Consider the following 15,121-nt stretch of genomic DNA (forward strand, 5'->3'; position numbering starts at 1 on the left):
AGTAACACTTTCTATGAAGACCACATTTATAATGGGGGAATTCAAAGTTTATTATTATTATTATATGCATAATTCTTTGTGAAGACACTCATATAAAAATTCCCTTCAGTTGAAGCGAATAATCTTGGTCTGATAAAGTAGTCATGGAGCTGTTTTTTTTTCTGAATAATAATGAGCAACTTCACAAAAAAAGGCAACATATCTGTTTCCATCACATTATTTGTGCTTTCCAGAAAAACATTTCCTGATTTGGGCACATCCATAACGCATTATGTAAGACGCTAAAAAGCAGAGAGTTACAATAGTTCATCCCATAGTGGAAATAAAGTTTTGAAGAAAATGTATTTAGTCTTTAATATATTTATAACTTAAGGTTCCATTCCTAAAGGAGACAACACAAAATAAATGAGTCTGTATTTTGGCGTCTTACATAATAATCACTGATAACGCAGCATATGGCGTCATAAAAACATGAAAATACATTACACTTTACTTATCACCCACAATGAAATGTTATGAGGTTTAATGTGATAACTGATGATACGACTTTAACATACTAAGAGTCTTTACTACGGTTGATTCTTCAGGTGAATATGGGTGAGAATAGGTAGTCATAATGTATTATAAGCCCCACCAGTCAACCTCTAGTTTATAACTAGTCAAGAGCATCCATAAGAACGCTGAACTTCTAATCATTATAAGTCACATTTCTTATGTTTTATGACTGTTGATATAGTGCATCAGAAAGTGTTATGTGCGTTTATGACTGCAGTAATAAAGCATTATGAATGCATTACAATGTACTATGATTGCCCCTATAAGGCAATACCAGTGTGGTCTCCTTTATCTTTGACCAGTGTCCATTTGTAGCATCTTTTTAGCAAATGATAAACTTGCAGGACAATATTAACTCAATCAATACAGAAACATAAAAAGGAAGTGGAAACACATTTTTTCCAGCCTGAAGAGTGTCTATACCTTCTCTTATGGCCACTGTAACAACCTCCACCGTACACAGGGCACGGTAGCCTGTGAGGCAAAGCCTTGGGCACAAAAGTCCACAGAGCATTTGCTGCAGGAATACTTGAAAGGTTTGCTGAGAGGTTGATGCTTCAGTTATGAAGCAATTTCTGGTCATTTTTTATATGAGATTCATTGCTGTTCATTTAATCAAAATCAGACGTGTCTTGTCCCAGCTGCAATCTGGGATATTTTGGGCAGAAAGAAAGAAAATGGGCGGACAGTCACAGACATAGTGCAGGATAATAACAGACAGACAGACAGATTTTACCTTGCCATATTTCTGTGCATAGGAGCCCGTGAGCAGAGAATGGAAGACAATGATCGTCTCGTCCAGATCCCACACAAACACCCTCTAGAGAACAAAAACAGTGAGACAACGAGAGATGCACTTTAAGAAATGTTATGTCCAACTTTTTAGCCCATATGTGCAGTCAAGTGACCTGGGTGGTCCTGCTCTCTATCAGCCTCTCCCCTGTTGTATTTGAGAGGATGAAGATCAAAGTGAATACCACATATCCGTTGAGAGTTGAATGGAATATTCAGCCAGCACTGAAAGCACTCGGCCAGTGGGTGTTTTCTGGTCCCTTACCTCCAGGTCACTATCAGGGGGAGGGGAGGGGTTGTTCTTGCGGCCCCTGCCCCGGGACTTGGACCCCCCACTCCGGCAGGCTCGGTCGTCCAGCTCTTTGATGGGTGTGGAGGGGCTCTGCACTGTATCGAAGTCCCCTGAGAGAGTATGCAAACACAGACAGATTTTAAACATTCAAAATGTACAAATGATGAAACGTCCCTCAAACTATACTCGCTGCATTAAAGCAACAGTAATGCCATTTTCTGAGCCAATCCCACAGGTGCTCTGGAGTTGTATCCACCTCAGGAAAAGCAATAACTCAAACTTTGTACCGTAATAAGCCATCTTGTCAGGTTTAATAACTCAAGGTAATTGGCACGACAGATCAACTTAAAGAGAACCAAGAAACCTCAACAAAAGCACCATTGATATTCTGACTGATTCATGATAACACGCAATGTAAAGATTTAACAGAGGAGGGCAAAGATGGAACTGTGCAGTATATTAGAAAAGTTAGGTAATCTGATTCTTCTTGATAAAAAATTCTGCAAGAGCACACACACACACACACACACACACACACACACACACACAAACGCATTCTTGTGTGCACACACACCCTCCTAATGCCATATGCTCCCACTGCTGTGTGGTAACTAGAACCAGACTCAGAGCTTCAGCTCTTGTATTGTTATGTCTCAATCAGAGAGAGAGCGAAAGGGGGGGTGGAAAGAGACACAAAAAGACACACACAAAACAGTTACCAACTTAAACTCCAAGAGAAAACAGAAATAGCGAGAAAAGCGGTGAGAGGGAAAGTGTCAGTGACAGGAAGAATGATAAGCCGCTTTAATCAGGCTCCCTGAATTACTGCCAAGATAAACCACAGAAAAAAAAAAACTGAATACCAAGCCACGGGTGCACTTTAGCACTCTCTCATTTTGACTTTTCTCCTCTTTTCTCTGACTTTTCTACAAAAGTGCAATATTTACCACAACTTCACTCTAATGTAAATAAATGCTGATTCTGCAATTAGTGAGCGTGATGCCAGGTAACTATGGTTACAGTCTGAACTTACTTCCTGTGCTTCATCATGGCTGAGAGAGAGAGTTTTGAACTCGGTTACCCAAACTGTGGTATTTTTCTACTGGAAACAAGATTATTGAGCCAGTATCAAGGAATGGCGAAGAGTCTGACATTTGTTTGCATATTTACAACATTAGAGCTGTGGTTAAGTGTGTGGTTTGACCGTTTCATTCTGGCTGGTCTGTTATTCTTAAAGTATTTGGATTCAAGGATTCAAAATCCATTTCTTTGTAATTTTATATCAAAATCCAATGTTTTCCTCCTGTAAAACAAAATATGATACATGCTTATGTAAGCTAGAACCAAATGAGAGAGTACTTATGCACAACTGGAGGACTGTGTGTGGGAGTTTTTCTCTTGCCTGTGGATTTTTCTCCCTTGCACCTGTCTACAAGAAAGTGAAGGTGTGCATCAGACTTTAATTATTTTTGTCTTTTGTGTGTATTTTTTAAGCTCCCAGTGAAACTGGCCAGACCAGCACAGCACAGCCTCAGGGAATGACAGAGAACACAGTATTAAGGTCATTTATGGAGTTTCCTGATGGAAAGATAGCTTTAGCTTTACTTGAAATTTACAGCTAACAGTAGTACCGATAGCATGATTAGCCATGCAGCTTAGTTAGCTGGCACAGCCCTGAGGTGCCAGAAGTCAAACGCAGCAAAATAACCACCTTTGAGCTGTTTCCCCCTCAGTCAAACTGGCTTCTGTTGGTCTTGGAAGCAGAGTTCAGTTACAGTCTTGTCATGTTCACTGGGTTACCCCTGTAGCTGCAGCTGCATGCGTATTGGCTACTGTAAACTGCAATCATTATCTAATATATGCCGATTAAAAGCCAACAAGTTCCTCCATATCTGGAAACAAATATGTGGGGAAAAAACAGCACACTGCTTTTTGTTTCATGTGGACCTGAATACAAACCTGGGTGAAGTTCAGCAGCCTGTCCGGTCATCGCAGGGGCGGGGTCTTGTAGCTGGTAGGCTGCCGTGGAGCCTGTGCCATCAACGCTGTTGGAGGTCATGTAAGTCCCGTAAGTGGAGGTGGAATAATACTGGGCATACTGGTTTTGGCCAAACGTTGTATATGAGGGATAATCCTGTGGAGAATGACGTGAATTATGAGTGCACAGTGAGACACAGAGAGTAGAGACAAAGAGAGCAAAAAACAAGAAAAATGCAGGGAAATTGAGATGTTTCACTTTTCTGGAAAGGTTCAAAGTGACTTTTGAAGAGAGATTTTACAAGTGTTCCCTCTCATTTCTCTTGTCTTTTATTCCCTCGATTCTGTATTTTATATCTCCAAAACAATTAAAGCCTTGTGTTGCTGCTTTTTACTGACCCAGTGGAGATGGGCGCTTTTATGAGTCAGCTCTCTAAACCTGTCACTACGTCCATCTCTACCAGTCCTTATAAAATGGAGAACCACCACATAAATGCACATATACACACACATGCATAGCTGGTGTGTAGTCAACAATGTGTATGCAAGCATGCATATTCACATATACTGTATACACACACACTCGCTTTCTATCAGCCTTCTTCTCCCTTTCAGCGTCTTTCTTGCTTTCTCTTTTTCTGCTAAACTCATACACACACACACACACACACACACACACACACACACACACACACACACACACACACACACACACACACACACACACACACACACACAAACTATATTCCCCTTAATCCGCCCACACAAGCCAAACCTCGACTTTGTTCCTGTAAACAGCCACATCTATCATAGCGGGACATTCAAATCCCCTTTAAGCATTTTAGTACCACAGCACAATCCATCATATGGACGTAGAAATATTCAGAACAAAACACTCTTTCAAAAAGACTAATTGTCTGTTTCTCTCCTAAGTTTGTCCCCTGTTGTAAGGTCAGAGTGTAATTAGATTTTATTTCTTGAAGCAACCTCAAAATGAGGAAAGTTGTGTGGGAGTGTAACTGTAAAACCACTTCTGCAAATGCAACATACAGAATCCTCATCTTTAGTTCGAGCCGGCATAACGAGGCAAATGACATTTACTTGACCACTCAGACCAAACATGTAGCATAGCTGATCTGCTCTGACAAGAGCTCCCTGAGGAAATGGGTTTTCTTACTGTCCGGGGAAAATGTATGTTACTTAAACTTTCAGCTGGATTGTACCAGTAGTCCAGGTTTAAATGCACAGTATGTATGACGCTAGGGGGTCTCCCAAGGATCTAGATGGTAAACCCAGACACACAAAGATTTCATGAGAGTGATCATTTAAACCTACACCATGATCTTTTCCCAACCCTAACAAAGTACTTTTAGTCCCTAAACCTGACCAGATCTTACCCAAAATGAAACAATGCATACAAATCTTGCAAGAGTTTTGCAAATCTAGGGTTCTCATCTAGACATGAGAGGTCTGTCAATCAAAACAATAACAAAAGACACAGTTGCGTGAGATCACAGGAGTTGTTGTATTCACTGTTACACAGAACAGAACGTGTGCTATTTTTGTTTTGCCGCTGACAGGCTCAGACTTTTATTATAAGTGTTTGACAACAGAAGGGAAAGATTGGAGGAATGGAGGATTGCAACAAGAGAGAGAGCATCTGTTCTGTTTAACCAAAAACAGATGCCAAATCACTCTGTTCAAAGCAACCAGACTCCATTCACAAAAACAGAAATTTTTCTTCTCTGGTCTACCGCAGCCTCAATCGGTTAGTTTATTTGTGTTATTGTGTGACAGAGTTTAGGGTTTTAAATGGTTCAAAAGCTTAGTTTTGACACAAAACACAAGAAAATAGGGTACAGGTTGAAATATACAGACGTTAATGGACAAGCCTGCACAGACACACACACAAAGAGTATACAGACACAGCATATAGACATGTACCTGCTGTGTGGCAGTGTAGTTGGCGGGGTTGGACACTGAGTTGTTGGTGGCGTAGAGGCCTGAGGAAGGAGTGAAGCTGGAACCTTGGGACACAAAGAAGAAGATAAATTCGACCACAGAGAAGAAAAATGGAGACAGAAACAATGAAAACGCTGCAGTGCACATTGGAAAGTGAGATCATCTTTCTGTCACCATTTTCACTGAGAATATCAAATACCAATGATGTTTTTCAATCAGACCTGGCATCTGATAGGGTGAGTACGCAGTCTGTCCGGGCTGAGGCGTGGTGAAGCTGGGGCTGTAGCTGAGGCCTGTCTGCAGAGGAGACTGACTCTGAGCCAGGCCACTCTCTGTCTTAATGCCCGGCAGCATCACACCGAGGTCTGTGAACAAGAAAGAAAAAAAAAAAACACAGAACATTATACAACGTTTGCGTATTAGCTACTGCAACAGCAAACTGCAATCCTAAGTCACGAATATGAACATAATTTATTTTCTTAAAACTGCACATTTCAGGATATCGTCAGCGGGTGTTCTGGCTTTACTTGCACTGCATTCCATTTATGTTGCTCTTTGGTTTGCCTTCAAACCAACAATGTCATGCTTGTAAGGTTGGAAATATTTGATTTATAGTACTAGTATTTTTTTAAACCATTTTTTAAAGTCAGTTTTTATTTGACAAGTTTTTTTTCACTACACTTTAATTGACAACTTTCAGGCCTTCTGAGTGCAAGTTTTGTTTGCTTGCTAAATATGTATTCAATCACAACAGCCAATCAAAACAAGAAGAGAAAAGTAATCTAATTTAAGCTTTAATAACTTTATAATAACTGTGTTTGAATGCTGTGGGTTTGTCTATTTATAATCACACAGAAGACATCCAACAATGTCCTCCTCTCAAATTATCCCAATGAGGTACATTGTAAATGTGTTTTTTTTTTTTTTTTTGTCACAAGACCTGCAGTTTAATTTCAGTTAATCGGTGTGTTTATTGATACCATAGGTGGACAGTCCGTACGGCTGTCCTGTCTGGGAGTACGCAGTGTAGACAGTCGACTGCTGCATGCTGCTGAACTGGGGTTGACCGGCGTACGTGGGCATGGGAGGGGCTGCCGGCGTGGAGAGAATGTGAGGATAGGGCCTGGCAGAGGAGAAGAGTGACACAGGGAGACACAAGACAAGTTCAGATGATTATGACTGAGGGACTGAACTGGCAGGCAGATGGATAGGTAACGCTTTTTATTACACGGCTTTGTGAAATATTCGATTCTGTTTGGTCAATTAGGCTATTCTAAGGTCTGTTATTTCTGAATAGCAGACTTTTGATGTGAATAACAGACCGAGTGGAAGCAGTTATTATAGTCTGTTCTGGAGGAGCAATAAAATTATTTTTAAATCAATAAATTAATTTTTAAATTAATATTTTCTTTCAAATTATTGATTTTTTTTAAAGAAGTAGCTGTGTAATAAGCTGGATAATGTACAGTGAGCGTATATGGTGAAATAAATCCTTTCAGGGTGATTTAAGTAATAACCCGCTCCCTGGTTCCGGTTCTAGGTCGTCGCCGTGTCGCTGTGTTATTTCGATATCTCTCGCCCTCGGCTTTTGACAGTATTTTGTTAAAGACAACTGATTTTGGATTATGGACAACGGATTATACCTAATTGAGATACATTTGGCTCTTGACCATAAACTAGATACTACTAGATACTAGAACTTATACCTATAACGTTTTATAAACATCAACTCTAACTTGATAATGGCCATCCAAATGGAGTGGTAGGGACAGAGGGGACATCACCCTCTCAGTTTTTAAAGGCATGAAGTTGTACCCCTCGAAAAAAAATTGAAAAACTGAAAATGTACATTTAATAGACACCAACTCCATTTCAGAACACTTTTTGAAGTTTTTTTTTTTTAATTTCTACCTCCATCTATCCTGCTCAGGAGTCTGATCCAGATACGTCACTCTCCTGTCACTTGAAAACAAGCGCTATAGTGTCGGTCCAGTCGATACATGTAGTGTGCATCTGTGGAAAATACTTTATCACAGACTAATTAATGACGTTAATGAGTAAATGACATGTGTGCCGATTGTGCCTCGAAGTGAATCAAAGATCAAAGTGAATCACAAAAGAGTCTTAGTGATGGTGTAACTAGATTTTACTGTGAAAAAATATGGCCTTACCATAAAACACCTGCTTTTAGAATGGAGTTTGGTTTAATAGTCTGACCACTTGAAAGACCGCCTGGAGCAGAGGGTCCTTTAACATGAATAATTCACATAAATTGAGCTGACCTACCCTCTAATCATGAACCTTGTAAACAGCATAAAGTAAACAGACCAGTTTTCTACTTCTCTTGGTCACGTAATAAAATATAGACAGATCTGTTTGCACAGCTTCACCTCTGAAATTATAATGAGATATGCCCCCTTGGATACAATATATAAGTTATAAGCTAATTATTTTATATTACACAAACTAATGCTAAACTAACACACGTTACAACATTACTAACATAATTAATAATCATTTCATTGTTTATTAATAGTTAAATAATTATTAACTACAGTCTAACTATAAATCTACCATTTATTAATGATGGTCATTACAATGTGTTACGATGAATAATAATTGACCCTTCCTAAGTCCCGCCCCTTTTTGCTCTGTGCTGTGCTTGTCTATGTTGAAAACAAAACTAAATCTTGTCAGATGGTTAAAGATGTGGCTGGGGTCCAGTAAAAGTGACATGTAGTCACAATTTAAATTGGCTAATGTTAGCAAAATGCTAGCTAATTAGCCAGCTAGTCTACAACAATTATTAGTTAGCTAGATAGGCAGTGTTTTGCTAAAATTAGCTAGCTAATTAGCCAGAATTTTGCTCACCTTAACTAGCATAAGATGGGACCCTATATGTCACTTAAACAGGAAAAGGAGAAGGTTGACGGACGTACCAAGTTTACCCAACTGTTGCTGAAGTACAGATTAATAAGGGGCGGGACTTTGGAGGGGTCAATTAGCTGTGTTGCAGAAGCATAGGAGACGCTATGCAGCAAAGGATTCTTAGAAAGCAGCTTTCTCAGTGTAAAAAGTCTGACTTACTTGGATGGGTAGAGGGGAGGGGAGTACTGGTGGGCTGAACGAGGGCTGTACCCGCTGCTGGTGATTACTAAAAACAGCACAATAATCAAAAACAACAAGGTTATGAATGGTGTCAACTCAAATCTTCTGTTTCCTTTCACATTTTAATAAAACCACTCTTGAACAGAATGATTCAAGGCCTCTGGCTTGTCTGAGTTGTTCCAGTAAACATAATTTGAAGCATTTTGAATGGACAGAAGCCAAGTTCTCCCCCTTCAGAGAGCATGAAACCCTTACAGCGGGCCTCAGAGTGAAACACAATGTCTGTTTGTGGTCATTGAGATGTCAGAGCTCAATACTGACAAACACCCCGCTGCTTCTAAAGCCTCACTGTACGTTGCTTAATGGTTTTGTGTGTGTGTGTGTGTTTGCTTGTGTGTTCTGCAGCGTGAAGGAGCACGGGGTCATGTGTGAGTCTAAAAAAAAGACAAGTGTAAAAATGTCTCTCTCATCCCTCTGCCAGCCTTTGATGACGCAACCCAAGGACAGGCAATACTTCATGGGATTAAAGTTTTCAGCGTGCCTACCGCTGAGCTGAAATGGATGATGCTGTTTGTGTGTGATGTAGAGCTGAGACATGAATTAGTTTTTTCCTCTAGATGAGCAAAAAAAGTGAAGATGTGTGTATTTCTGTTGGCAGATGTGTGTGTGTTACCTGAGCCTGCGTATGTGTCCAATACTGTGTCGCCTGTCGTAGTGACTGTGTCGCTGTTGTTCATAGGCTCTGTTTTCACTTAAGGAAGATGGAAAAGATCAGTGTTAGGGGAAGCCAGTTGAGACATACCATCACACACATAGATAGACACACACACACACACACACACACAAAGAAAACCCTACAGAGAAAAGAGCAGGAAACTCCCATGCAGTTCAATTATGAGACAAAGTTCTGTGTGCAGGGTTCCCCTTGTAAGCTTTTAAATGACTTTCTGCATTCAAAACATTACCGTAACCTAAAAAGTTCATTCCTCCTCATTTTAAACCAGTTTTTGGTAATAATTAAGTTTCAGTTTAAGTTCAGTCACTGCGATTTGCTTACTTACCAAGGAAATTCATCAAATTCCAGAGCTTTTAAAGGAATATTTCAATATATTTAAAGTGGGGTTATATGAAGTACTTAGTAGTCCGTGTATTACCTGTTGTACAGTACATGCTGGTCCACATCCCCTCCAGTTTGAAAAAAAAAACAAAAACAGCCCACTTAAAAAAATATTGGTTTAAGTGCTTTACCTGGTCATCAGACAGCCTTTTCTGACAGGAAACAGCTGTTATATAAGTTATCTCTCTCTCTTGCTCAACCAGACTCCTTCTGCAAAAGTAGTAATTTTACCTCGCAAAACACAAGAGTTGCTGGTCTACCACTGCCTTCAATCTTCAATCCATGAATCCAAGCTAACCTTTTAAAACATCAAAATCACACAATAACACAAACAAACTGCCAGCAACTGTTGTGTTCTGTTATGTTCTGTGGGGTAAAATGATTGATTTCAACCATGGAGTGTGGTTGGTTTGGAAAGAATGACATTTGGCTTATTTAATGACACCCCGCCATCCTAAAGGTTGTCTGACGGTAAGACAAAATGATGAAAATATTCTAAATATAGTGTACATTTAAACTGTACATTTTAGATTTTTTTTCTTCTTTTTTAAGTGGCTAATTTGCTGATGACCCTGTCCACAGCAGTACATTGCTTAGCTTCTGTGCAGATAATCCTGCTGCTTCTCCAAACTGGGGGCTTGCTGACCGCCATCTACTGTTGGTAATACAATTACTATCCATCTACTGGTAATACGATGACTATCCATAAGTCCCTGATACAACCCCACATCAAAAAAATCTAAACTATCCCTTTAATACACAGGCTGTTTGGTGGGAACCTTGCAAATGTGCAACAACTCCACACACTCTGTAATAAATTCACACTGAGATCCAAAGAGCAGAGAACACAGCATAGAAAAAATGAAAATCACCGCAAATCTGTCACAAAAAAAACATCAGATATAAAACCTAACCAGCATTAACACTGTCAGGCTTTTTGGCTTTGGATTCACACACATGCACCTCTGTACCATAGTCCTTGGAGCCCGGGGCAGGGGGCGGGCTGCTGCAGCCCAACAGCCAATCAGCCGTGTTTAGGACTGTCATGTTTTCACCTGAAGGGGCGCAAGGTGGGAAGGTGTGAGGATGCGATGCACTGAGAACCAGACGCCAGTCTCGGGTATATGAGACATGATGTTGATCATTTTGGTGCTGATCAAGTGTACCTTTATATTGCAAAGGGTATTTTTCAAAAGAAATAGTTTGACACGTTGAGGAAGAAGCTTATTTGCTTTCTTGCTGAGAGTTACATGAGAATGTCAATACCAATTGCATATGTCTTGGGTATATTTATATGTGTAAATATCGCACTTCAAATTAATTTTGTATGCATTTCATGACATACATTACATACATCATACATTTCCATAGTTTGAACACAAATGTATTTTTGTTTTTTTATGTAGCTTTTGATATAAATCAAATTGTACACTAATAGAATATTGAATATATTTTACAATAAAACAAACAGAGGATATCTGTTGGTGTACAGATTAAAAATGGATAGTAATAATGATAATAATGACAATAATTATCATAATGATAGCTATGTGTTTACACATGTGATAGTTTTTCTACCACTGCATTCTGCGAAGAGACACCCTAACTTGTTTCTGATTGGCTCGTTCTTGTTGCCTTTGTTGGTTAGGTTTAGTCAGGGTTAGGATAACAAAGAATGTCAGAGTCAGAGCGAGATTAGGGGTGGATCTTTGCGGAATATGGTTGGGGAAAAAAAAAATTGAAGGCCAGGACACAGCTCATTATAGTGCTGTTTTGTCACACATTTTTCCTTAACCATAAAATGCAGCATATATTCATATATTTTATATTTCATGTCTGCCATTTTGCAGATTTGATAATATTTCAATTGAATGTGCAGCCCCACTATATTCACCACCTATTTGCCAACTTTGTGCTTGCATTTGGTGCTTGGCAGGTAGCGACTGTGGGTTTTTGGAGCTTATTCACCAAAAACAGCTGCATGCTGAGGCTGGAAACTATGCCGATGAGAGTGATTCAAAATAGGAAAGTTGTGGGCCGTAAAACCAGAACAATGAACTAAAAGAAGCTTTGTATAGCTGAGGAGAACTGCAGAGTTGGATAATAATTATCTGCGGTTGACTGCAAGCAACATCTTCTACATAAAAATAATAATGTTTGATTATTGAAGCTTTAATAGGAATATGAGAGTGTTATGAATGTTTTTATCAAATTATTTTTAAAAAAGAAGCACACCTGCTAACATCCTGCATGTTTTTCAGTCACTTTTCCTGTTTCTCTATGAATGATTAAAACTGATCATAAACGGCCATCTGAGAAGTCCATTTAATTCATGACAACTTCATCGGTCCCCTTGGGGAGCAATACAACCCATCAGACGAGCCCTAATGAAGACAAATGAGTTGCTATGGAAATGGCCCGCGGGCCCGAGCTCCGGCTGATGTCAGGTGAGGAGAATGTTGGGTATGTAGTTTGTTTTGGCTGTGAGCGTGTAGTCCCGGCTCTGTCTGCTTAAACCATTAACTGTGAGCTCATCAAAAATGATTTAATGTGCTCTAATATGGTCCGAATTCGCCGTTAAAATCCACTCAGAGCGCGGCTATTTCTGTGACTGTGTGTGTGTTGACACATCAAGTTGACTGAAAGGCAGTATCTCACTTTTTCCATTACATTACTATTAAAAGTGCTTTCCATTGCTTGTTAAATCAGCAGTAGATCAAAGGATCGCCCTCAACAAAAGCACTTACATCCAGTGCTATTACATCAAACTGCTCTGTCAAAAATTATTGCAGTGGATGGACAGAATGAGAGAGGGGGATCGAGGGTGAAAGAAGAAAAAAAAAAGGCAAGGAGAAAGGAAGAGAAACACAGACGGACAGAAGAAAAGAAAAGGCAGAAAAAGAAAGGCAGACAAAAAGAAGGAGAGGGCTCACTGGTGTTGACATCTAAGAGAGCGGTGATGCTTTAATGCTCTTGTAGAGGAAATAGTTTCCAGTGGGATTTGGGCCCGCACTCGCATATATACACTCAAACACACACACTTTGCCAAGCGGTTAGCGGAGGAGAGTAGAAGTGCTTCACCGTGTGTTTACACACATTCTCCAGTGGTTTACTCAAGTCCTCGTGCCAGCGTGGTGTGTGTGTATATGCGCGCATTTGCATGTGCGCGTCCTCCTTCCGTCTCTATAAATTCCTCAAAAGTACTTATCTCTGCATGTTGAAAATTTTTCTGACTGATGATTTTGCAATAGATTTCATTGCATTACATTACACTCATCACTTGCTTTTGCCCAAAGCGATTTACAATATGCACATTCGAACTCTGTTGGAGTCTAGAGCTAGATGTCATAAAGAACTGTAAGTGCGTCTGTCTCAAACAACGAGCAGCATGTGCAGTCAAGGTCCTTAAACTTTATGTATTTTCTTATTTTGTGCTTTAGCATCAAACTTATGAGTGAGTGGCAGAAAGCAAATGCAGCTTTTCACTTGTAAGGTGCACAATTTGTGATATAAAACTAGCACACAGCAGCAATAAGAGTAACATCTTCAAACATTTAAAAACAACACACCCTATAGATAGATAATTATTTATTTGATCATCATTTTCAAACATTTATGTATTATTGTACTCATTTCTTTTTGTAATAAAGTTGTTATTAATGGCCAGTATGTGTCATGTGATTTTCCAATCAAATAAGAGAAAAGATTACCAGTATTGTTAAAACTTGTGACAAAATTGTAAATATGCTTATTTTCTTTCTTGCCAAGAGATAGATGCGACGACTGATAACACTTTCATGCCTGTTGGGAACACAGACTATAATTGATAGTGGATGCAGCCACCATGATGTCGCCCATTGGTTGTGTACTACTGGTTTGAAGGAATCATGGCAGTCAACATGTTTGTTTTTTGGAACCAGAAGTGACTATACTTGAATAAGAGCTGGGAGGATATGCATTACTACACCTCTACCCTGACTGAATCTGACTGAGAATCCAAGAACACGCCACGGCAGCAACTTGTCAATCACATGGTAGCCACACCCTAAAACACTCTGCTTTATTGTCTATTTTACTCTAAATGGTGCCATAGTTAACAAAATGAATATGTTGCTGCATTGAAGATGACTTCAAAGTAGCAATTGAGACTATAAACTCATTGGTAAACTGTTTACTGAGGTTGTAAATCAAGTGAGACATTTTTTCCCATAAGCTTACATACTAACTGACTTAATTTTACAACCAGTGGCCATGAGAAATAATGTACATCTGAGGCAATTACGCATTAGCCTTACTTTTCAGACCCGTGCCTCTGTACGTGACTGTTTTTACAAGTGAAACTGGATGGGCAGGTGGTGGGACTGAACGATTTTGAAAAAATTTCTAATTGCAATTATTTTGACTGATATTGCAACTGCGATATGATTTGCAATATTTAAATTTTAATTTAATTTGAATGTTTACATTATTATTCTTAATCAAAATTAAAATGATTAAGCTGTGACTTTTGCCGGAATCTATACCAAAGAAACATGTTTTCTTAAGTCAGTCTGTGCAACATGACTGTATTCAATTAAAAATGGTATTTTGACACATTTTCTGCCATTAACAAATACAGAGCATATTGCGATTTCAATCAAATTTCAATTAATTGTTCAGACCTATGGGGCATAATGCTGGGAAGAATTTGATTTGATTTTTTTTGGCATATATTTTTAAATAGGTGCACAATAAAATGTGAGTTAAAAAGTTTAACAAAGCACTTTTCATTTCATCTCAACTTCAAGTTTGTTGAACAACATACTTTGTCTTTCTAATGTTTTGTGCCCAACCACAAAAAAGAACAAAACAAACAAGTAAAAAATAAGAATAATGATAATTAGGAACAAAATGGAAAGGAAAAACTGTATTTGAACACTGAAACTAATATTTCTACCACAGACAAAACTGCCCATTCATTACTGTCGCACCAAACACGTTCTGCCTTCTCACCTCCTGTTCCATTGGTGGTGATAGAGGGGCTGCCAAGGTTGTTCTTGTCCAGCTTGGAGCCTGTCGAATCTCCACCTCCCACACGGTTATGAGGACTGGCTAGGTCCTGCATTTCCATAGACCTACAGGAGGAGGGGGGGATGAGATGAACTGCGATTTCTGAATGAATAACAGATCAACGGCAATATGCTCTCACAGCTGGGAATCTCCCGTCGCAATATATTACGTTCAGATCTCACTGAACACATTCAATGACAGACACACACACACACACACACACACACACACACACACACACACACACACACACACACATATACAGTCAT

General features: G+C 39.3%; 1 protein-coding gene across 5 annotated transcripts in view; it reads right to left on the reverse strand.

Annotated features, from left to right (window-relative positions):
- Nucleotides 1-15,121, reverse strand: part of eya4 (EYA transcriptional coactivator and phosphatase 4) — a 66,290-nt gene that overhangs the window by 13,770 nt on the left and 37,399 nt on the right. For 4 of the 5 annotated variants that reach the window (XM_084736876.1, XM_084736877.1, XM_084736881.1 and 1 more), the window contains 10 exons: nt 14,796-14,917; nt 10,775-10,858; nt 9,360-9,437; nt 8,666-8,732; nt 6,559-6,701; nt 5,800-5,943; nt 5,561-5,643; nt 3,599-3,773; nt 1,613-1,749; nt 1,292-1,375 (listed from right to left, as the gene is read on the reverse strand). In XM_084736876.1, the coding sequence (XP_084593002.1) occupies nt 1,292-1,375; nt 1,613-1,749; nt 3,599-3,773; nt 5,561-5,643; nt 5,800-5,943; nt 6,559-6,701; nt 8,666-8,732; nt 9,360-9,437; nt 10,775-10,858; nt 14,796-14,917 (1,117 nt within the window). The remainder of the gene's footprint in view (nt 1-1,291; nt 1,376-1,612; nt 1,750-3,598; nt 3,774-5,560; nt 5,644-5,799; nt 5,944-6,558; nt 6,702-8,665; nt 8,733-9,359; nt 9,438-10,774; nt 10,859-14,795; nt 14,918-15,121) is intronic. The other variant, XM_084736878.1, reaches the window with a different exon arrangement.

The sequence above is a fragment of the Lutjanus erythropterus genome, chromosome 15, assembly GCF_056507025.1.
Source record: "Lutjanus erythropterus isolate fLutEry1 chromosome 15, fLutEry1.hap2, whole genome shotgun sequence".
Lineage (NCBI taxonomy): Eukaryota > Metazoa > Chordata > Actinopteri > Lutjaniformes > Lutjanidae > Lutjanus > Lutjanus erythropterus.